Here is a 25875-nt window from a genome sequence, read left to right as displayed (position 1 = left end):
TGGATTGCTAAAGATTTTTCGGCAAGCACATTAAAATTCTGTATAGTTTGTTGATTAGGTCATATTCGGAATATGCATACATTGTGTATGTCCCTGTTACTTAGTGTACTTAGTGCTGCCTACAAAATGGGTGTTCAAATGGACCAGCTACATAACTACACCGATATCCTTTCTACACTACATCTAACCACATTGCAAAACAGGTGGATTCAGGCTGACCTAATATTTCTATTTAAATTATTGTCAGACCAAATCAATTGCCCAGAACGTCTCTCGTTGGTTGACCGGAGAGTCAAGCAAAGAATAACAAGGGATGATAGACCTGTTTTAGTTGAGAACTCACATTCTACCAATTGTGGATTTCATTAGTCCAATGTCAAGAATGTTAAGGGCAGCTAATGCATCAGAACTTGATTTTCTACTTACTCCTTGGATGTCTTCAAAAAGTCTGCAGTCAATTATGTATTTAGTCTAAAGATGTATGCCTTGTATGTTTGTTAGTTTTTAGTGATGGTGTTGTTATATTTATCATTTAGTTTTAAGGTTGAGGTTAAGGTTGAAGCACCAGTTTATGTTGACACAGATACCCAAACCCAGGAAACATGAAAAAAAATTAATTGATGAATAATATGAATCACATATGTACACAGACAATACCAACTGACTTTACAACGTTGACAAATCTCTCGAATCTGCAGGTAAACACTGAAATGTACAATAAACCATGGAAAGGGAACGTAGAAGAGAAAGAAGAAAAAGCTAATATGAAAACAAAAAACAGAATAGAGAAGAGGAATCTGAGAAGAAATACCAAAAAAAATTAAAACGGAACACGACTGATAATATAATTTCAGTCGAAAAGGGGATTATGAAACTGAATAAACAATCGACTATTCTTACGGATTCATCCCATAAGAAGTAACGATCGAAGAAAAGAAAAAACATGATAGTTAATGAAACTTTGCTGGAAATTAACTTAGCCACTGAACTTTCGAGTGCATGTGAGCCAGATGTTACTGATGCTTTCAGGACCAGAGCCACGGACATATTAAATTTGCCAGAAGATCAAGATACAGTGCACGATAGAATAACGAATTTATCTGCTGGATGTCCACAAAGTAATATCCTCATTTTGGGAGATGAGTATGCTATAAACTATCATAAGGTTCTCATTAGTATTGTCAATTCTGAACAAAAATACAAAATATTCTCAATTATCAAATCTAATGCAGAGCTTGCGCACCTCACAGAGGGATGTTATGAAAATGCATTTGACTATGGCAAGCAAGATCATTTAATTGTAATGTTTAACACAAACAATATTAGTAACTCAAAATTACTGAATCAAACAATGAGAAATTTGCTGCCTCTGGGCGGCACTACTAATGTCATTGTCACACAAATTAATACGTCAGACATAATTATAATCAACAATATGAAACATAACATCCAAAGTTACAGAAAAAAGCTAAGAAACATATCCATCTCATTACTTGTTGATCCAATGCTCAAAAGCAGCAAATTCAAAATTGCTCATGAGATGATGAATTTAGTGCTGAATAACTCCTTGTATAATAATATTGTATTGAAATAAATCAAAAGAATGAATGAAACAATGATTCATAGGCAGTTTTTTCGTGAAAAAAGTATATAATACTCGGGATCAAATGAATTTTCCATCAAAAAAATTGAAGAATAATAATTTGAAAAATATTTCCCTTGATATATTTCATCAAAATGTGCAATTTATAGGAAACAAATGTCTTAGAATAGAGGATGTATTTGCTGATGTCAAATGTGACATCATACAGTACTGCCAGTACTCTGATATCTGAGTACTGGCAGGATGATTTGAAAATAAAGGAGGTAGTACTTGAGAATTTTACATTGGCCAATGCCTATTTTAGACAAACCATGGGACATGGCGGAGTGGCAATATAGAAGAATAATTAATGTCAACTGTCTCTATATAAGTTAGATCTGAATGATATCTCTGTAGAAGATATCATTCAGATTATTTGAGTGCAGTTGCACATGAAAAATATATTGGTGTGTTTGTAGTTTATAGACCTTCTGGTACTGACCTCAAACTATTTTTAGAATGTTTTGCAAATTTCTTTGAATATAGTAATGGCAGGGCACATCATTAATAATAATAATAATAATAATATTTATTAACTTCTCTCGTTAAAAAGTATAAAATTTCTTTCACAAAATAGTACACAGTAACAAGGAAGACGTCCATAGTGTGTAAAACACAATAAACATAATACAATACAAATTAAAAAAATGGAGTGTAAATTATATTATTAAATATAAAACAATACAAATTTAAAAACATTTACCGTCTAACATACAAATGGGGTGTAAAACATAATAAATATATTACAATACAAATTTATAACATTTATAGTCAACATACATATGAGAGGGTAAATTGTTTACTAATAGCTGCCCGTCTAGAGTGAAGAATTATTGATTTGCAAAAAATTCATTGATGGTGTAGCAGTTTTTTTGGATGAGCTAGGCTTTCAATCGTGCTTTAAAAATCGAAATATTAGGAGATTCTCTCACTGTGCCGTCTAACTTATTGAAAAATTTTGGGCCAAGGTATAGATAACTTTTCTGAAAAAGTGCAGTCCGATGTGCAGCAGTTACCAAAAAATTTTTTGATCGAGTTGAGTAGCCATGATTTTCTCGATTCGCTTCAAATGAAGATATATTTTTGAACACATAAATACATGATTCATATATATACAACCCAGCAAGAGTGAGAATTCTCAATTTCTTGAAGGAATCTCTACATGACTGTTGCCATTCTAGATCATCAATTATTCGGATAGCATATTTTTGGAGTATAAAAACTCTTTGTGCAGAAGATCCCTTCCCCCAATTTAGAATTCCGTATCTTATATGAGAATTGATGGTCGCATAGTACAGGCTGAGCAGAACTTCCTTGCTGCAGTTATTTCGCATGAATCTTAGTGCGTAGCAATTTTTTTTCAATTTATCGCAGAGTAGGTCAATATGTGGATTCCATGTAAGTCTGTGATCTACAGTGAGACCAAGTATTTTTGTTGTTGGGCAAGATGTAACCTCCAGATCGTTATATTTAAATATACTAAGAGGGTCATTCCTATTACCTAATGAGAATTTCATTAACACTGTTTTGTTGATGTTGAGTGGTAGATGGTTTTTAGTAGCCCATGTAATTACTTTATTATGGTTTGATAGATTCCTGTTTCCCTATTAAAAAAATACCCATTGATAAAAGAGCTGACAAGCGAATTTCGTTTAACGAGGAACTTCTGCATTTAAAGCAAAAATTAACTCTTATATCAGATTTAGCAACTTCTTACCTAATATATCATCAACCAAGAGCAGAGCTACAGAAAAGCTACTGCAGTGCATTGTCAGAGGCTAAGAAAATATATAATGATGATTTGATAATGAAAGCAAATAATGAATCACAAACTGTATGGAAAATTATTGATAATTTGAAAGGGCGTTGGAAAAACAATATACCCATCAACATTCACGATGATAATGGTAAACAGATGACTGCCCCGGAAATGGCTGAGCAGTTTAACATCCATTTCACTAGAGAACCATTTTCTGTAAATCAGCATGATCTAGATTATCTAAAGTTGAATATGCCAGTGTCAAAAAAATCGTTTTTCTTAAACCCAGTTACACCTGTAGATGTTAAAATATTGATTGGTAATTTGAAATCTTCCAACTCAAGTGGATTTGATGAAATATCAAATAACCTACTAAAAAAATCGTATGCAGGCTTAAGTGAACCATTGGCTTTTTTCATGAATCTTTGTTATTCTGAAGGAATTTTCCCAGAATGCTTGAAGTTAGCTGTGGTTCTGCCATTATACATAAAAGGTGGTTCTGATGTCTTTTCCAATTATAAAGCCATCAGTTTATTGTCAAGTCTCTCTAAACTCATTGAAATGGACATCACTAATCAACTCTCATCATTCTTGTGGAGTCAGAGACTGTTATCCAGAAATCAACATGGATTCTGTAAAAATATGAGCACAGAATCTGCTCTGTGTGATTTTCAAAAATGTCTTGTAGACAATCTTGAGAAGGGAAAATATGCTCTGGGTCTTTTCATTGACTTTTCAAGAGCTAAAATTATTTGAATCATATTTAAATGGCAGAAGTCAGGTTAGACTGAATGAAGTTCTGAGTAGTTATCGTGAAATAAATCGAGGTGTACCTCAAGGATCTGTATTGGAACCTTTATTGTTCAATATATTTGTAAATTATATAATTTGTCTAATAGAAAAAAACCATGATATAAAAATAGTGTGTTATGCAGACGATACCAATTTACTAATTTTTGAAAAAAGCATAAACATGCTACTGAGTAAAAACTGAGAAGATTTATGAAGATATCATTCTTTGAAAAAAATTGTCTGTTACTAAATCATAACAAAACGGTCACAGTATTTTTTGGGCGCTCCAAACAAAGATCAACTGTGTTATTCAAAAATATAGAAAAACAAATAACTTGCAGTGATGAGGTGAAACTTTTGGGAGTAATTTTCGTCAAACATATGCAATGGGCAAGTCATATAGAACTATTGTCTAATAAACTGAGAAGTAGTTGCTACAGCATAAAGTATATGAAACACCACTGCAGCAAAAATGTCTTGCTTACGCTGTAATTTGCACATTTTCACTCCCACATGAAGTGTGGTATACTGAATTGGGGAAACAGTACAGGTATGAATCGGATCTTCATTCTTCAAAAATACGCAATTCGATTTATGGAAAGTATTGATATGAGAACCAGTTGTCGTCAATACTTTATAACTCTTAGTGTATTAACAGTTTACAGTTTATATATACTGGAAGCTTCCACTTATATCTATAAGAATAAAAATAAGTTTGCAATAGATAACAATCATTGCTATAACACCCTTCATATAAATCTCTTGCAGCCTGATTTTCATCGCACATCTCTGTATCAAAGAAATTTCTATTGTATTGGTTGTAAGCTCTATAATATTCTTGATGATCATATAAAATCATCCCCCAATGTTCATATTTTTAAATCAAGACTGAAAAAGATCCTACTTAGTAAGTGTTGTTATTCCATAGACGATTTCTTTTTATGATAATAATTTTTTATTTATTTTTAAACTATATAATTGATGTTTTTTATATATACATGTACATGTTAATTTGTATTGTTGACATGTCATAGCTCAATGTAATGATGTAACTGAAATTTGACGTTTTTAATCATTTATGTAACCTTTGTGCATTCAAATGATAAAATAAAGGAGTATCATCATTATTATTATTATTAATGTTGCTTTTTATTTTATATATTTCAATATTCGTACGAATTTTGTAACTGTTTTTAAATTGAAGTATATTTTTCAACGTTGTAACTTAGAGTTTTCCCGTTTATACGGAATAAATAAATATATTTTTTTCTTTTCAGGTCGAAATGAACGGACAGTCGTGTTTGTCGAAACCAAAAGAACTGCAGATTTTCTTGCTACTCTCTTGAGTGAAAATGACATAAAGACCACCAGTATTCATGGTGACCGTCTACAAAGAGAACGAGAGCAGGCACTCTGGGATTTTAAAAAAGGAATATGTAATATTCTTGTGGCTACTGGAGTAGCTGCCAGAGGACTTGATATTGAAGGAATCCAACATGTCATAAATTATGATTTACCAAATAGTATTGATGAATATGTTCATCGAATTGGTCGTACTGGTAGGGTTGGTAAGTACACAAAGAATAGATCTTATCAAAATATAGTTTTTTTTTTCTGTGATACCCGTATTATTTGTTGTGAACTGGAAGAAATCGGATAGTATAAAAAAATACTATCATTAATAGAAATTGCAATGTTGAAGCAAAAACTGCATCGTTATGATTATGGTGACAGCCTTTATGATCTCAGGAGGACGCTAACTTGGTTAGCGAATCGATCGAGAGACCGTAATTTTTGTTCTGGTGTTGGAAAAGGTTTTCAATAGAATCAATGCTGACTTTTATAGAGTCAACACTAGCTCTCAATTATACATTTATAGTTTGTTACCTGTACATTGTACACCTAATAGAAAAATAAACATGTATCTAGCTGATAAAAATATATCTACAATATAAATTTATTTAAGTCTGTGACATGCCAAGAGACACTCTTGGTATGTTATGAAAATTCTTTAATTATCTTGCTCAGGGAATGATGGTACCAAGGACATAACATTGTTCATTTTGTTTTAGTAAACTGATTGTTCCTAATCATGGTTATTTTTGAATAAATTTTAATTTTATTTGTTACAGGAAATCGAGGTAAAGCAACTAGCTTTTTTGATTCAGCCCATGACACCAACATAGCTGGAGATTTAGGAAAAATTTTAAAACAAGCTGGTCAAGATGTGCCAGACTGGCTTGCCAATGGATGTTTCTCATCAGGAGGGAATAATGATTCATTTGGAGGCAGAGATATAAGAGGGGTAAAATTATTAATTTTCATTAATATTATTTCAGTTATGCATGTTTCATTTCCATTGTTTAAAAAAGTTTCAGATTTTATCAGCTCCATTTTTTGCTACAATTCAAATATAGAAGTGAGGGAATGTGAAATTGAGATTATTTGAAATGCTTGGAAAGCCTCAAAATAACTCATGGAACGTTTAATTATGGGTTTTTTAGATAAATGATTTCGTGCTTCACTTCACCTAATTATTAACTCAAAAATCACAAATCTGCCTTTTTGGTCTGAGTAGTGCTTCAACTTGAAGCAATTCATTTTGATACCTGTACTTTAAAAATGATATCACCTTGATAATAATGCCGACCGAGATTCGTTCTGTGTCTTTCACTGCAAGAGAACTCTGGGTTCATCTGTCATCAGTGGTATACTGCCACAGTAGTAGATAAAACATTTGATACAAGTTTCATTTGATCCTGGCCTAGCAGCCCGTATTTTCTTCATCTTTAAAGTGAGAGTAGTGCAGAAACTAATAACTTCATGTCACACTAATTTGTATGGCAGCTTTGTGGAAAAGTTATTCACACCTAAGGAATTGTTTTCATTAATCTTCCACTACTCAAACAATTTTTCTGCAAAAGATAAATGTCTCCGAACCAGAATAGACAGCTCCGCTTTCTGCTTCGATAAGTTTGTTGGGGGTTAAAATGGACACCAATATGTCTTGGCATGATCATGTCCCTGTAATTGCAAAGGCTGCTTTTCAAAAGCTTGGAACACTGTTCCGAACTAGAAAATTGTACACACCTCGGCAACTGTTGTTGATGCTTTATAAAGCTCAGATCAGACCTTTGGAGTATTGTTCCTAAGCATACCCTGAAGCTGCTGAATTCCATCCAGAAACGAGCCATCTGCTTGCGTTTATGTGGAATAAACTTCCTGAGAACATTTTTTCAAATGAATTTAATCTCCAGTGATTCCAGTCCAATATGAATCGCTACTTTCACACTGGCACCGTTCTCAGAATGCCTTGATGATTTTTCTGTAGTTCTTGTGTTTTGTTTAAAAAAAAAGAACTTGAATAAAATAAAAAGAACAGTAAGTATTTTTGAATGCATTTTTTGGGTGCTTCTTGCTATTTTGATAGTTTTGCTTTAATTTTGGATATTCTTCACTAATATATCCTGTTATAAGTCATAGATAAACTTAAGTATTCTTCTCCTGAGATATGGGCATTGAGTGTGATTGACAACGTTTCATGATGAATTTCACTAGTTCGGACTTCCATTGTCTATATAAAATGATTTGAAATCCCTGAAACAACTAAAGAAGAATAATTAAAAATGAATAGCTGAAAATAACAATTATATTAAGCAAAATAAACCTGAAATGAAATGCCTATAAATTATGCGTTAATGTTCTCATGAACAGATATTCATTTTTTTGTCTGAAGATGATTGACAATGTTTCATGATGAATTTCACTAGTTCGGACTTCCATTGTCTACTATATAAAATGATTTGAAATCCCTGAAACAACTAAAAAAGATGAATTAAAAATGAATAGCTGAAAATAACAATTATATTAAGCAAAATAAACCTGAAATGAAATAATAGTGAAATAAAATACAAGTAAAAATAAAACAATTGAATGAATAAAAATAAAGAAATGAAAGAAAGAAAATAAAAAGTGGAGAGATTCCAAGTCTTGTTAGTTCAAGACGTTTCGATTTGATTCATTTCGATACTAACAATCGAAACGTCGTGAACTAACGTGACTTGGTATCTCTCCACTTTTTATTTTCATTTTCTTTTTTCATTTCTTTATTTTGATTCATTCAATTGTTCTATTTTTACTTGTATTTTATTTCACTATTATTTCATTTCAGGTTTATTTTGCTTAATATAATTGTTATTTTCAGCTATTCATTTTTAATTCTTCTTTTTTAGTTGTTTCAAGGCTTTCAAATAATTTTATATAGTAGACAATGGAAGTCCGAACTAGTGAAATTCAGATATTCATTTGATTTGGAAAAGGAATTATAAAACCAATTAATATTGCAGTATTTATAATCTTGTATAACTCTCATTACGTTAACATCATTACACTTTGCACATAATGTGCCAAAATAAAAAACTGACCAATATTTGATTATGTAGTCTTACTTTTATCCTTTATTTCAATTTAAATTCTTGTTATATATAAAAGTTGATTTTTTAAAATAAAATGTGGATAAGGAATAAGGTTACTTATTATAGGTTTGGTTTCCTTGTTCACTTATCTTGTCAAAATAAATCATTTAACGTAATTTTATTATTTATTTGTTTTTCAGAATGATTTTGGAAAGGCCCAGAATTACAATACTCAGCCAGCTGAAGAAAATGAGGAAGATTGGTGAACGTCGAACAATATTTTGATGATCAGATCATCAAGCAAAGAGTTGAGATTTTATTTGTTGTCTACCGTTGAATGGTACCTGTTAGATCACGGCAAATGTTAGTTAATTTAAACTTTTATGACTTTTAGTTGACCAAAATATTGCGATTAAATTAAACGCTTAGTTTTAATGTTTTCTATTCAGTGTTAGAATTTTCATTTGTTTTTTCTACTTTAAGCCGTATAACTGACATGTGATACTATTTTTAGTGAAAACTAGAAGTTATATGGTTGGTTCGGAAAATATTGATTTCATTGAAAAAGACATTACATTTTCTATTTTATGATGAATATATTTTTTATATTTATTTGACCTTTATGCTTAACCTCATCAGTTTCCTGTGTTCTATCCTCTTCATTATTCAAGTAGATAATTTAAATGAAAAAGCAAACATAACATAAAATCAAATACTTTAAGATACAATAATATCCGAACTCACAAGTAATATATCTTCATCGAAACATTGTGGAAAAAATGAAGTTTTCTTTGAAGTCCAGTTTTTGAAAATGAGACAATTAAATCATAGTTTTTTTTGTCTCATGAGATATTCAAAATCATCTCTTGTACAAAATTGAAGATAATGAAGTGATGTCATCCTTCTTAAAGAGAAATGTTCAACATGGATATAGTCGTACATATACTGCAAAGGCATTATATTTTTTTGAAATAGGGAACTAATATACAAACATTTCCAACATATAATGATTACCAAATATACATTTGATAATTAATAACATAATAATTGTTTATGCATAATATTTTCCGCAACGGCAAATATTAATGATCAATACTAGTCAATTTTCAAATAAATCTCAAGGTAATCGAAAATTATTTGAATTCTTCAGCAAATTGCATATATTTTTGAATAAAGCGAAACTCTGACTATTAGCAAACTAATCAAATCCTTAAAATAATAATGAATCCGCATAACTTAATTTGTTGGTAGTTAATATGAGAATAATACTGTTGATAGTAGTAATGTGCCGGATCTTTAACAAAGTTTCTGCGAATTGAATTGATAAATGACAAGTTTTTTGCACTCTGTTAAAAACCAATTTTTTTCCGATTTCTGAGTCCCTGTTTCTCCATTTTTTTATTGATAGTTGAAAATGCAAATCCCCATCACCAAACAGTACATAGATTTTGTGAGAGATTCACTGATGCTGTCAAAACCGTCACAGAAATGTGTTGAACATTGGACAGATGACTGAGGAGTAATCAAAATTCAATGTACCACATACACCTGAAACTCTAAGGCCTGCTGTAGAGAAAAATTTTCAGGATAGAATTATCAGAGATGATAAGTATACTTTATCTAGCAGTCATGATGTGCAGATCAAGAAATTCCATCAAACAAAAGAACCCTCCACAGAGGAACTATTTTCTACAACTGAACACGATGCAAGTATAAAATATACATTTTGTCCATATTGCAATAAGAAACTACAAAAGGTTTGAGAATCCACTTTTCAAAAATTCATAAATCTGTGTCGACTACGTTTTCCTCTTCCATCCAAACCTGTGCAATGAATCCGAATGTTGAATCCAAATTTGGTGCGAATTCTACCAAAGCTATCAATGATAGACTTTCTCTATACAAACTTCATTCTCACATATTGAAGAGAATTCCCAAAGGAGCAAGAATGTGTGCCGCAGAAGCTTTGAGCAAAGCTATTGATGCATGCCTTCAGAGCAATTCAATAGATCATTGGGAATATTTGCTTTGTTTTGCATACAGATGCAGATGCAGAAATTTCCATTCACAAATTCAAGAGTCGATCTAAAAAGAAAACAAATTTCCCAAAATCTGTAATAAATTAAGTTTCGGATGGCGATCTCACTTCGGCAATCCGTATTTTGACTTCAAGGGACAGTTTTTCAGATTTTGATGATATTTTAACTGAACTTCAAGCTAAACATCCTGCTGACATCTGTCAAGAACCTATACTTGACACAAACTGTACTCCACTCCAAGTTGATGAAAAACAAGTCTTGAAAGCAATCAGATCATTTCGCACTGGTTCAGCAGGAGGAATATACTCGCTCAGTCAGACCTTTCTATTTACAAGATTTGACATCAAAAAGTTCTGATTGCAAAGGTGAAAAGCTTCTGTCTTCTTTGACTTCCTTCAACTTTTTGCTGAGCGGTCGACTGAATCCCGATATTTGTTCTATTTTGAATGGTGTCTCTTTGATAGCATTAAAAAAAAAGATGGTGGCATTCGCCCCATTGCTATTAGTACCATTTTTCGTCGCCTTGTAGCGACCCGACACGGATCGGGTCGAGTCAAGTTTACACATGCACCGCCGGAGTCCTGACAGAAACTAAAGATATAGTGGTTTTTTACAGAATATTTTTAAATTACACATCAAAAATACAGTGAAAGTACCGCGATTTACTCTGTGAAAATAATGATTAGTTTCAAGCTCCGAGATACTGATAATTGAATAATATTGAAAATTGATTCAGTGCATTGGGTTTAAACCATAAAATCCCTGCAATTAGCCACATCTGTTACTACAAGTGGATAGATGGCAACTACCAGAGGCGTACCAAAAGTGTGTAAAAGGTATACAGATGATATGGTTATTTGCATTGAATGTTCAATGGGAAATCCGAGTCGTTAAGAGCTGTTTCAACAGCTCTCCATATTATCTGTCATATATTGAGATATTTGAAACTTAAAAGTGAATGCGGACAGAAATATATATATATATATATATATATATATATATATATATATATATATATATATATATATATATATATATATATGTATATAGATACAGAGATATATATATTATATATATATATATATATATATATATATATATATATATGTATATAGATACAGAGATATAGATTTTATATATATATATATATGTAAACGGTCATTTGTCAGCCCGTAGAATATACGATGTGAACTCTGGTCAGCCCTTGGAAACGTCGGTCGTCCCGGTTTCGGGCTCACCAACATTTCCCACTGTATATAGTGTTTTTAGGACATGTTATCATGTGAAATGACGTTTAGCAAATTTTCGGTTGGGCCGACCATTACACCATATACACATAGCTGATACACCACCTACTTTCACAAAACTTCGCCAGGAGGCGTGGCTGTGTAATTGTATACACCTGATGTGAATAGTGTCTTTGTGAGCCCAGGTTTATACGAACACTTTCAATGGATAGCATGTTGGTCAGCCCACAATCGGGCAACGCTGCATTTGCATTTCATGATTCTAACTAGATTGTCGTGGTGCAGAAATTCGATAATAGAGATGGAAAATTTTTTGATAGATGTAGAATTTTACGAAAAAGTTCCTGTTTTGTATGTTTTTTGTACAAGCGTGCGTATGCGTGCATCACCCTATATCTACAAGCAATTTAGATCAGGAATTGTTTCGCATATAAAAGTTTTATCAGAGCTTCGTAACATATTCACTTGTAGAAAAATGCTTGATCTGAACTCATACTTTCTCACATTCGACTACTTACCCGAAATCAGCTTTTTCGGATAACGGTGTCGAGTACGGAAATGTACTCGACACCGTACTAGTTAGGATAATAATAATATAATGACTAACAGTGCGTTATTCCATTCAGCTTGTCGAAGCAATTTTAACTTCTGCGCTATCTTAAATACAAAAATTTGAATATGTTATAAGTTGAAAATATCAATATAGTGTTCGGAATCACACGTTAAAATGTAAGACCTCGTTAATCTATAGCTAGTACAAGTTTCTACTTCTGAGGGTTGTCGTTCGTAGGGGTGCGACAGACATATTTCAAACCGTTTCCTGTTTGTATTTTCAAATGTAGATTTTCAAATTCTAATTATTTGGCATGGACGCCTCAACAGAAATCGCGTTGTGTAAATCAATTTTAGACATTAAGCAGGAAACTTCGGATTTGAGTTTGAAATTGTAGATTTGAAAACCTGACTGCACAAAAATAATCGAAGTGTGACTGAGTAGAAATGAGTAGATGAGAAATGACATTTTTTTCACAAACGAAAAATCTAAAATGTGATGAATGATCTGGTAATGAATTTATTGAGAAATGAATAGTGACTATCCAGAATGTCTACAATTTGAATAAATTCTATATAAAAATCCGCAGCAGCACTACGGATTTCCGATATATAATTTAGTTCAAAAATTAGGTAAAAATCGCACTAAGTATGTTTTCTATGACGAAACGAAATTCTGAGTGACTAACATAAGGTAAGATATAATTTGTGAAACAGATATTAGTAATAAGTTTCAATTCTCTTTTTCTTAGCAATAGTTTTTTCGAAAACTCCCTTTCAGTTTTTGGAGGTATGATGTTGTTCAGGTTGAACATAATGAAGTGGAGATTAAACCAATGTTTTTTTATTATGTTGACTGTTCATGACGATGAATACGTCATATCATCATCGATTATAACCTGCAGCAGACATTTCAATCAAAATAAAAAAGACTTGGAATATTTCAGCACATAAAAAATTTGATCAGGTTGAATAAACATTTATTTGAATGGAGTATTATTCTTCAATTTGAGAATTGCTGACAAAAATTTTTCGGTAAACTAATAAACACGTAGTATGAAAAAATAACATAATTTCTAATGAAATGAAACTACATGGGTAAAAAAATGTCAAATGAAACATATTAATATTATTTCTTCTTTCTATAACAACTGTAAACGTATTCTTTGATTGCAGCCCAGTTTTAATAATGATGAATATTTCTTTTCCTTATATTTTAGATACAAACAAGAACTCAATTCAATTCTAGCACTTCTTAAGTTTGTTTTTGAGAAGGTTTTATTGTTTTCAAAACTGTGCGTGTCTGATGATCTGAAATGAGATCAGTGTGTTGAAAAACTCTATCAAGATATCAAACGGGTTGAAAATGGATCCAAAAATGAATGATAAAAATAAAAAATGGAAGGACGATACTGAAAAGTGATTTGACTCATTTCCAACCTATACTCAGAGATACGGATGATTCCAAAACAGCTCAAAATATAAATAATTGATTGCATATAGGAAATTTTTTTCGAAAGGAGCCACGTTCAATATCTCCATAAATAAGACAGTAATGTAAATTTCCCGAAACACCTAATTTTTGTGAAATAATATAAGGTATCGCTAAGATGCGTACACACTCCCCTTCAAAATATCAAACAAAATAACCCCATATATGCCATCTATTGGATAAGTGATTTTATCAGGAATTTCACGATGATTTTTCAGGGTTGATTTCTAATTTACTGTGAAGAAGGACCTTGAAGTATAAGTGAACGACTTTTTAGATTAATTGATAAAATCTCTCACAAAAACGTATACAACAATTATTTCTATTGTCAAGTTTCTAACAGAAAACAACTTTTGTCGCGTTGAATTATATCTGTCGGATTTTTGGCAAAGTTTCTCACACAAAACACTTCAAAATACTTTCTAAAACTCACAGTCAAAAATGTTCCACTAAACAGTTTTATAAAAACACGACACGTGTTCGGGCGTATCTTTATCTACTATATTTTACAAATTTAATGCTTGGTATACCTAATTTTAAAATTTAATGTACCTACATTTCAAGTACCTGAGTTTGTAATGGATTAAATGACCTAAGCTTATGTCCCAGTCCCCACATTTGAAAAATATTTAGTAATGGTTATTCAATTCTAATTGATCATTTAGTTAGTTACCCGAATTCTTGAATCTATTGATTGCTTGACATTTTAGAAGATTGAATTTCAAACTCTTCTCTTCTAAATATAACATGTCATATTCATGACTGAACTCGTGTACTTCTGCTAAAAGGTGGTTTGCAAATGTGAAATTGATCTTTCTAGTCACAAAATTACATCTAAGCTTTTAATTCTTAGGAAAATAATCTCCCTGTTTGGCCATTATACAGTTTTGGGCAAGAGCCACAAGTCAGCTGATATACTCCTGATCTATCCGATACCGAAGTTTTGTCTTTATTGTTTTTAATAAATGCACTTACACTATTATTCGGACTATTACTATTTCTGTGAGCTAAGTTTACGCAGTCTTTCTTCAAAAAAATATTATTGGTTGGTTCAGCCAAAAATGACAATGTCTTATAACTGACGTTATCGCATCTTGAATTTGGGTAGATGTGGTCCATGGCTTGCTTTTGTAGTTTTTGTTTGATTTGTTTGATCAAACTCAGCTCTCTCTGGAAATTATTCAATAGTCTATGAAGAATATTATTGAATGCAGCAACTTTATGCTGGTAAGAGTGTGTAGAGGAATTATGTATGATAATGTCCGTAATGTCTTAAGATGGTTTGTGGAAAATTGCAAATTCATGTTCATTGTTATTTTTTGTAATGGTTGAGTCAAGGTAATTCAATGAATTATTTACCTTCCTCTCAGTGGTAAATTTTATTGACGGGTGGATGGAATTGACATATTCAACGAACTTGCCTACTTGCTTTTCTGTAATGATTTCATTATTCACTAGTGATAAATGGATATCGTAATGCTTGAAGAAATACATGCATAATGAATATTTAATACAATAGTCCTGAACAAACTGTAACGTCTATTTGAATAAAAAAAATTTGATGAGCTTCCGTGAAGTATCATATTTATTCTAATATTTGCTACTTTCTACACACATTCACATCAAATCGATATACCAAATTTGGAACATCCATTCGAAATAAAAATGAAAACACAGGAAAATAATATTTCATTTGAGTTAGGAATTGGAAAACAGTGAATTACTTAAAATTAAGTAGATTCTATGATATTTATTTTTAATCGTCATATACCCATATATTCTCTAATTATTCTCTAAGTATACCAAAATATTGGCAAGCCAATTAACAAAATAGCATTAGGACCATTGCAAAAATCGTAACGGTTCTCAAAGAGTTTCGCGCCAAAATAGTTAACGCGTGTCAAACAATTGCAGATTTCGTAGGAATACTGAAACTTCAATGAAATGAATAAAAACACTTTTGTCTAATTACCTATATTTGATTTTATTTATATGACCGTTTTTCGGTTTGATCCCATTATCAAGTATTACCTTACCTATAAATTTCGTCGCCGCTGATATATACCATAATTTCTTGAAGAGAAATTTTGATGATCATAATATCCTCCATTTCATAAATTTATTATAGGATGAAAAGTGGAATTTTCTATACTTCACTGAATTTGACTTTGATACTAAATTTTCCCATTTTCATGATGTTTTTCTTTAAGCTTTTGATATATCCTTTCCTAAACAGTTTCAAAAAATTAAACAAAATCAAAATTCAAGTAGACACAAACCATGGATTACTAAGGATATCGTTGAAGAAGGTATATTACTCAGAGATATTTATAATTTGAACAAGAGCCAAACCAATGTACATTTATTGGGTCAATATAAGCAACTCTTAAAAAATCATAGACAAAAAATTGTGCTCTCAAAAAGTCAATACTTTAATAATCAATTCTACAAGGCTCAACATAAATCTGAAGCTGCCTGGTCTATCATCAGGAAAAATACTATTATAAACGATTCATCTAAATGTTTACCCAGCTATTTTGACATTGGCGATGGTGTACTTGTTGACGATGGTCCCGGTATATCTCAAGCATTTAGTAGTTATTTTGTCGATTCAGTGGAGTCGTTAGTAAAAAATACTGCACCTGGTGGCATTGAAAATCGTTGTGTAAAAACTGAGAGTATTTTCCTCTATCCAATAGATGAAACTGAACTCGTGGAAATAATTAAATTCGCATGTTCGAAAAATTCCAGTGGGGTTGATGAATTGCCAGGCAATGTTTTATTGAAGGCTGCTTTGAAAATAATGGAACCTCTGATTTATCTAACAATTTATCTTTCTCTGAAGGTATTTTTCCTTCCCGACTTAAGCAAGCAATGGTCGTCCCAGTCTATAAAAAAAGCGATAAGCATGTAATGTCGAACTACAGAGGTATTGCTTTAGTATCTCCATTTTCGAAAATATTTGAAGAATCATATCAAAACTTGTGTCCTTTTTAAATAAATACAATATCGTATCTGACAACCAATATGGGTTTCAAGTGGGCTTGTCAACCCAGGATGCCATCCTTTCTCTACATAATCATGTATTATCAAACTTTGACAACGATGAAAAATCACTTAGTGTTCTTTTCGACTTGACACGAGCGTTTGATACCAGTCATCATGGTCTTCTTCTCGATAAACTGTTTGACATGGACGTTCGTGGTCCAAGTCTGAAATGGATTGAAACCTATTCAACTGGTCGTACACAGGTTGTTAAAGTTAGGCTTCAGACTGGGTCATTTTTCTCTGAATTTCGAAACGTTGTTACAGTTGTGCCCCAAGGTAGTGTTTTGGGGCCTACACTATTTATTTTATTTGTTAATGACCTTTCAAAAATTAATTATCTACAGTGCTCTATACAATTTGCTGATGACACATCTTTTACTGTCAGTGGTTCGGAATGTGAAACATTGTCAGTAAGAGCAAATGATGCTGTATCCAACATGCAAAATTATTGTTCTAAGAATGGCTTGATTCTAAATTATCTTAAAACCAACACCATTTTCTTTACAATTCAGGAAACTGATTGTAGTGTATTGGTTAGGTCTGAGATTAAAAGTATTGAACAGGTAAACTATAAAAAATTTTTAGGAGTTTTTATCGATTCCCAAGTCAATTGGAATCATCATGTTGATTTCATACTGAAGAAATTAGCGACACATTGTTTCGTTATGTGGAATCTGCGTAATTTTGTGTCTATTGAAATTCTTAAAAGTTACTATTATGCATATATTTACTCTGCCCTCAATTACTGTATTATTTGTTTTGGCAACTGCAAAAGAATCAGTAACTTATTAATTTTCCAGAAAAAAAATATTACAATTTGTTTTAAAAAAAAACTCGATTCCTGTAAACCACTATTTGCAAAGTTGAATATATTAACTGTTACTTGCATGTATATTTTTAATTGAGTAATCTACGTTAAATCAAATTGCACCAAGTTTCAGAATAGAGATGGTACATGTCTTCTTTCGGGCTTCACCCTGAGAAAAAACTATAACATTTTAATTCCTAGTCATAAGTTAGCCAAGGTGACTAATGGACCTCATATCATGTCAAAAAAACTGTACAACAAGCTCCCAATATCCATTAAAAAATAACTAGTGTAAAGCTCTCTAAACAAAAAGTTCGGAAAGTATTTTGTGAAAAGGTATTTTATTCGCTTGATGAATTTTTTCAGTCTGATTTGGAATTTTAAATTTTAATTTTTGTACCCCTTTTATGGTCTGAATGTTATGTAATATATCATATAATTATGTTGTTTTATGATTGTGACCTCATTGTAATTGTACTGAGTTATGTGACTTTTTCCATGCCGTCCCTAGGTCTACGGAAATGAAGATTTTTGATTTGATTTGAAGTATTGAAAAAATACTTAATAATGCGGGGTCAAACCCGAAACAGGTCGTATAAATAAAATCAACTAGTGGTACTTAGACAAAAGTGTTTTTATTCATTTCATTAAAGTGATCATGAATTACCACAAAATAAACAAGTAATCAATCATACATAATACAGAAACTATATGAAACATAAATAGTCAATAGTAACGGCATCTTTTTCTTTTCCTAATATATTTTTTCCGGTAAACTAACACATAGTTTACCTTTGAAAAACTGGATTTGCCAGGACTTTAAAAACACTTGATACCCTCACGATGAAATCCAATGATACACTGAAATGGATCGCGTTCCTGGTCAGCCCTTCAACCAGGTGGACCAGGTGGACCAACGCCCCGTTCATATACCGGGCTGACCAATATGCAATGAACAAATATATATATATATATATATATATATATATATATATATATATATATATATATATATATATATATATATATATATATATATTTTTTTTTTTTTGAATGATGCAACAAATTTTCTTTTATTTTCAGTATTTTAATACTAAATTTCACAAAAAGGATTTGAAGCTTTATATCTTTTATTAATTATCTGCGAGCGCTTTCGACAGCTGGTCGTACTGTCATCTTCTAGGCACTCCTCAAACAAAAGTTTGAGGAGTGCAATTTTTAACATTGGTTAAAAATTGAAGAAACCCTGTACATTCCGAATTACTCCATTTTATGTAAATATTGTCGTTCCAATACGGGGCAAGGAGGTACGATGATTGTATTAAAAAATAACAATGTCAATGACTTTGCTTATGTTGATCAATATAACATAATGTTAGTAGAAAACGAGTTTGAATTCTCTATGGTATACAATAAAACGAACCATTTGTATATCATAGGAATTTATAGACCACTTAACTCAAATGGGCCCATTTTCATAGATCGACTAGAAACTCTCCTTTCTGAAATACCCATTCACGCACATATTTTTGTATCTGGTGACCTGAATAAATAATAACTTTGAAGATATGGAATCAGCAGTGACATTAGCTTTGACTAATCTATTTTTATCATTTGATATAAAAATGCATGTAAGGGAGCCTACCAGAATTTCGCAACATTCATCCACTACTATTGATTATGACTGCTTAAATTTAGATGGAGCGAATGTTCTCTGTTCGGTTATTTCCTCCAGTCTTTCAGACCATGAGGCTTTATATGTGAAAGTACTTATGAAAATCAAACACTCTTGTGATCATAGATTTGGTAGAATTTATAGCAAAAAAACTACAATAAATTCAGAGAATGTTGTGAAATAATCAACTGGAATAGTATGCTAAATGATGAAGAACCATTACTTATTTTTTATAATACTATGACAGACATTTTTGTAAGATCTTTTTCTGTGTATAAACTGAAAATTAAAAAAAAAATAAGAAACAATGGATTACAACTGGTATAAAAAATTCAGGAAAAAATTTAAGATCATTACATACAATAAGGAAGTATACCGATAATATATATTTCTTAACATACTTTAATAAATATAAGAATATTTTTAGGCAAATTATTAGAAGGGCTAAAGATACATATTATTCAGAGAGAATCAGAACAGCCAACAATGAAACTAAAGAAAACTGGACTGCAGTGAATGATATTAGGGGTAAAAATAAGGCCAATCCCATTAAAAGTAACCTATACTAAAACCAATAATGATTGAGAGTAGAAGTAAGCCCAGTTGACAGCAAATCGGGGGCGTGCTTATTAATTTTTGAGAGGGTTAAGAATGAAAGAAAAATTCTTAAGGAATGGTTTCGCTGGCACGTCTGGCGACGGCGACTGGTAGCAGCGTCTCTGGGAATCGCAGTCGCAGTTGGCGGTCGCTGCGGCAAGTGGTTTGGTTGGCGCCCCCAGAATCGCATTTTTGAGCTACTACGGCCTGGCTATCACGGCAGAAAGAACAGGTGTTCAAATGGATAAGAATAATTTGTTACAATTAATGTTAATACAAGAGGAAGAAGAGGATGAAGAGCATATGTTACTTCACCATATCTTCCAGAAAAGGCGTGGGATCCAAAACTTATTTGTCAAGAGGAGAGAAGAAGGATATTTCAAGCTACTCATTGACCATTTGAAGACGGACGATTCAAAATTCAGAGAGTGTTTTCGTTTAAATCTCGACCAGTTCCATTTTGTTGTAGCACTTATACGAGACGACCTTACAAAACCAGGAACAAATGCAGTTCCACTGCCCATTACTGCGGAGGAAAAACTGGCACTAACATTAAGGTAAGTAGATAATATAAAACATAATAAATACTATGTGTTTGATATTTGGAAATAACTTTATTTTGGACAAGTGACAAATCTAAATTTTGTAATAAACTAATAAACAGAAATTATGATGAAACGTAACAATGATTCCAATAATAACGTAATCAATAAAAGGTTTTTTATAGTTCTTGAAGGGTGAAGTCAGCATTGGTTGAGGATTCTAAACAGTTGGAGGTTGTGAAGAAGGTATTGGAGATGATGGTTGTTGTGTGTGTGGATTGTAAGACTGATAGTAGTTACCTAACCGATTGTTTGCACTCAAGTTATATCTCGAATTATACTGATGTGCTTGATTTGTATGGAAAGACATTGCTCTAGACTCTAAATTAGTCACGAGAGTTAAAATACCCAATTTCGCTTCATTTATTAATGGTTTTGGTAGTGTCTTAACTGTTAAGCTTATACTTTTCATAAAGAGATCTAAGTCATCAAGTTCTGGTGCTTCGGTCTGTTTCTGCAAAGCTTGTAAAATTTCAGTTCTCTTCTGAGCCCTGTCTTCAAAACGTTTAAGATAAGCCTCCTTGGGATCATTGCTGCGACTCCTCTTCATATTTGGTCTTGCTGATATAGCGGTGGAACTAGCAGCTGAAGAACAACGACTGGCAGTAGTGGTAGATATTGTATCGCTTTCTCGAACATTTGGATAAGATTGGTTGTCAGAATCTAATGCACTGGAGCTTGAGGGATCCAACAATTCTTCAGGACCAGTATCATCGACGGATAAATTTGATTCGTTGTTGTCGACAGATTCACTTTCGATCTCGCTCAATTGGCTTCCATCAAAATTCAGTGTGTTTTTTGAACTTCGTTCTTGTACAACTCTATCTAGAAAGGAGAGGCGTTCATAAAGGTTCCACTTTACTGGTTTGTCTGACGCAGATGAACCGGTTCCCATTTTGCGGTTTCTTCTATGATGAAAATAAGTATATTTTATACCTTTCCATCGCTTTTTACATGCGTCAACTGAAAAAGAAAGAAATTGTTCAGTTTTGGGCATGTCTTTTGAATTTGAACAAAAAATGATGCAAATTTAATGACACGTATAGTAATTCTATAAGATACATTTTTTTACAGATTTATTGCAACTGGCGAGACGTTCAGATCTTTAGCATTTGCCTTCAGGATTTCGCACAGCTATATTAGCACTTTAGTAAAAGAAACTTTATTGAGTATGTGTAAGCATTTAGTACCAATGTTTATACCAGCGCCATCTACGGACGTACTCGAACGAAATGCAGAGGAATTCTGGCAGCGATGGAATTTTCCAAACTGCGTTGGAGCTCTGGATGGCAAGCACATACGAATTTTCGCCCCTGCCAAGTCTGGATCTTTATATTTCAACTACAAAGAATACTTTTCTATCGTTATGCTTGCCCTAGTTGATGCAAATTACAAATTCGTCGTTTTGGATATTGATTCGTACGGAAAAGAAGGTGACAGTTCGATATTCAATAAGTCAGCTTTAGGAAAAAAATATTAACGTCCGAAGATTTTTTCCCAAAAGATCAATTTTTACCGAATTCAACCAAAAAATTGCCACATGTAGTTGTTGGAGATGAGGCTTTTCGATTGCATAAACGCATCATGAAACCTTTCAATAAACTTACGGCAAATTCGGACAAGAGGAATGCCGTATTTAAAATGACACGTATGCAGATTGTCAGATCGAAAGTGAATCTGTCGACAACAACGAATCAAATTTATCCGTCGATGATACTGGTCCTGAAGAATTGTTGGATCCCTCAAGCTCCAGTGCATTAGATTCTGACAACCAATCTTATCCAAATGTTCGAGAAAGCGATACAATATCTACCACTACTGCCAGTCGTTGTTCTTCAGCTGCTAGTTCTACAGATTGAGTCGAGCGTGAAGAGTAAGTGAAAATGCCTTTGGATGATGTGTCAGGTATTTCGAGTGTTTTATACACATATAGCTATAAAACCTGAGGTCTGTGATAATTTAATAATTGCAGCTTGCTGCCTACACAATTTATTACGAGAAGGATATTTGGAAACAAACCAACGTCCACACTATGTATATGATTCAAGTGAAAAACCATCCAATAGCAAGACGTTTCAGAACTTTTCTAGGCCAGGTGGATTTCAAAATTCTGATGGTTTTCACATTAGAGATGCATTTGTGAATTTCTTCAACCAGGAGGGAGCTGTAGATTGGCAAGACAATCACATTTCAAAAGAACATTAATTAGGAATATTTTCATACTTCATACAATTTCATATACATATATCCAGAAGTGTACCGTCTATTCCCTTAATTCATACCTATACAACCATGTATGTGCCCCACCCTGTATATTCCAAATAAATTTATATGTATTCATATTCACTTACCATCTTTCTTTACTGAAAATGCAATTTTTTTCCATGCATTTTCTTTTACTAAGAAGTTATTATAATTTTCGCTTTGGTAGTCGTATATGACTGAATATTTCTGAACTTCTTCAATTAAGATCTTGTCTTCACTTGTGGAGAATTTCGCCATTTCTGTACACTCGGTCGCACGGTAGCGCGTCTTGACTGGTCTACTCAGCAGTTGAGACGCAGACGCAGCAGCTGGCGTGATAGCGACGGAGACGCTCCAGCGGAACCACACATACACAATCCTATTGAATCAGTCGTATGCGTCCGGACGCAGTCGTGAGTCGCCGCCACCAGACGTGCCAGAGAAACCATACCTTTAGTACAATTAGTTAAAATATTCATACACATTTTTTATTTATTCCATTAAAACTTTGCAATATCGTAATTTACCTAATCGTTGTAGTCATTAGGTGGGCCTTATGAAAACGGAGTAAAAATCGTGGTAATTATAGTAGGTACCAAATAAATTAACAATATTAATAAAAAACACAATATATATATAACTTTTTTTCACTATTGGGTTGCAGCATATATTTGTCTGTGTGTAATTTTGTTAGCTGAAGTAGTTCTGCCTTTAAACTATCTTTGTTATATTGGATGTTCTTATTAATTAACTATTCTTGAATTGCTGCTTTTTTTCATGATTGTTTCGGTAATGGTTCTAAATGTCGACTATGGTATGGGGCATTGTCCATGACGATGACAGACCCAGGTTCCACAAGTTGAATGATGCCTTCAAACCATTTTTCAAACATCTCCGCATTCATCTCTTCATGATAGTCGCCTGTTTTCTTAGATTTAAATATTAATTCACCATTTGGTAAAAATTCACTGTCGCTTCCTATATGCGTAACTATCAGACGACTACCTTTTCCAGATGGCTGTTTTAACCCAACTGACAAACCTTCAATAAAGGCTTGTCATGCACTTGTTATATTACCATCCTGCCATACTTTTTTGACCGTATGTCCTTGGTTAACCCATCCATGGTTAACCATGAATCCATGAAGTACAATTTTTTTTGAGCTTTCGAAATTCGTCAATTTTTCTTAGATAGTTTCTTCTCCATGCTATTATTTCTTGACGTTCAATGAGAATGCTTTTCCTGTCAACTTTTCCGTACGTAAATTTCATTTCGTGTACAAGTTTCCTAAAAGTTTCTTCACCCATTTTTGGGACCAATTCATGATCGCTAAGTGCCTCCAGAACTGTTTGTAGTGTGGGCAGCTCATTTCTGAAAAAGAAACTGTGAATAGTTCTGCGTATACTGGTTTTGGCTTCTTCATCAACTGTGATTTTTTTTCGTCCGCTACTAGTTTTTGGCGTTTGTACGTCCCCATGAATTTCTGCTTCTCTTAGTATTTTGTAAATCGATGATTTTGGTACACCGGTATAATCAGAGCACATATCAATTAATTTATCTTTTGTAATTGTAGAACTTAATGATGTAGAAATGCCCGGTTGGTTATTCGGAGGTACACACGTAGAATTACAGCACATATGCACAAAGTCATCTTTTGGTGGCTGATGATCTCTTTCAAGACAGTGAAATACTCGCAGTACAATTTGTTTTTCTCTTAGTGACCGAGACTCCGACCGTTTTACCTTTTTCAACGTGGAAGGCCCGACCATGTCTCCCATTTTTTGAGTAGTTTGAGAACGGTGTAGAAATATAATTATGTAACGCTTAAACACTTATTAGCACTATTATTTTCACCAATTGTTATCACAACACGTCGATTGCTGACTAACTTAACTGTAAAACGTACAATTCACGCTGTATAATTCACAAACCAATGATACGCTCATGGCTGCAAGTACATTAGTGAGGACTGCAACGATGAGATGGAAGTTACGGTAAAGTGACAAACACAGAAATATCGTTGCGTACAGCGTTGCCACTAGTTGCAATAAATATCTAACACTATACAGAAAATAATGAATTTTAACTGATCAGTAATCAGGAAATGTATAAGTATTACTCATTACAAGCTCATTACTGATTTTTGTCATAAATAATACCTTTTAATCGTACTAGTATTGTGTATTATCTATAATTTGCCACAACCTACAACTCTACTACATACTATATTTTGATTCTGCTATAAACTGGTAACGTAAAATTTAGATATGACAACGCGCTTTACTCTCAATCATTATTGGTTTTACTATAGCTTCAAAAGAACTCAATGATTTTTATTGCTCTATTGGTGAAAAACTAAATGAGAACATAAAAGCCAGCTGTGACTCCTTAGAATACCTTAAAAATGTAAATGTTGTTGAAAACTTTATTCTCACAGATATGGATGTACATGAGCTTATACAGATAATTAATTAATGAAATCAATAATAATAATTCGGGTATAGAGGGTTTGTCTGTAAGAATATTTGAAAATCTACCTCTAAGTGTATTACATGTTTTGGATGAATGCATTAATAAATCATTTAGGTATGGTATATTTCCCACATGTTTGAAAATAGCTATGGTTCCATTACACAAGGGCGTAGATCAGGAAGACCCCTCAAATTTCAGGCCAGGCTCATTTCTTATATTATCGACCCTTTCAGAAATTATTGAAAGATTAGTGAAAAAAAACTAATGCCCTTCTTATCGATGAACAATGAGTTATCTTGCCTTCAGCTCGGTTTTCAAAGTTCTAAAAATACTACACATGCCATTTTCTCCTTTCTAGAAAATGCATACTCTAACATAAATGATGGCAAGGCTGTTGCAGCAGTGTTTTGTGATTTCTCGAAAGCTTTCGATTGCATTGATCATGAGACACTGCTGCGGAAGCTCAGTTATTATGGGATAAGAGGAACAAA

The 25875-nt window shown here is 32.6% G+C and overlaps 2 protein-coding genes across 2 annotated transcripts in view; one reads left to right on the top strand and one right to left on the bottom strand.

The window, feature by feature from the left end:
* Vasa (vasa RNA helicase) overlaps window positions 1-9220 on the top strand; it is a 59995-nt gene extending 50775 nt beyond the window's left edge. Inside the window, exons 10-12 of the mRNA XM_074178084.1 lie at window positions 5471-5761; window positions 6326-6498; window positions 8809-9220. Of these exons, the coding sequence (XP_074034185.1) occupies window positions 5471-5761; window positions 6326-6498; window positions 8809-8874 (530 nt within the window). The 3' untranslated portion in view covers window positions 8875-9220. The remainder of the gene's footprint in view (window positions 1-5470; window positions 5762-6325; window positions 6499-8808) is intronic.
* Window positions 9221-19918: 10698 nt separating this feature from the next.
* On the bottom strand, window positions 19919-22350 carry LOC111507029 (uncharacterized). Its single transcript, XM_074178083.1, has one exon. It carries the CDS (start codon window positions 21663-21665, stop codon window positions 20829-20831), a length of 837 nt encoding a protein of 278 aa, XP_074034184.1. The 5' UTR covers window positions 21666-22350; the 3' UTR covers window positions 19919-20828.
* Between the last annotated feature and the right edge of the window lie 3525 nt (window positions 22351-25875).

The sequence above is a fragment of the Leptinotarsa decemlineata genome, unplaced genomic scaffold (genome assembly GCF_025532065.1).
Source record: "Leptinotarsa decemlineata unplaced genomic scaffold, Ldec_3_MD MMD2_tig00003348_RagTag_RagTag, whole genome shotgun sequence".
Taxonomy (NCBI): domain Eukaryota; kingdom Metazoa; phylum Arthropoda; class Insecta; order Coleoptera; family Chrysomelidae; genus Leptinotarsa; species Leptinotarsa decemlineata.
The sequence above is the reverse complement of the archived record's forward strand: the minus strand, read 5'-3'. Positions and strand labels throughout refer to the sequence as shown.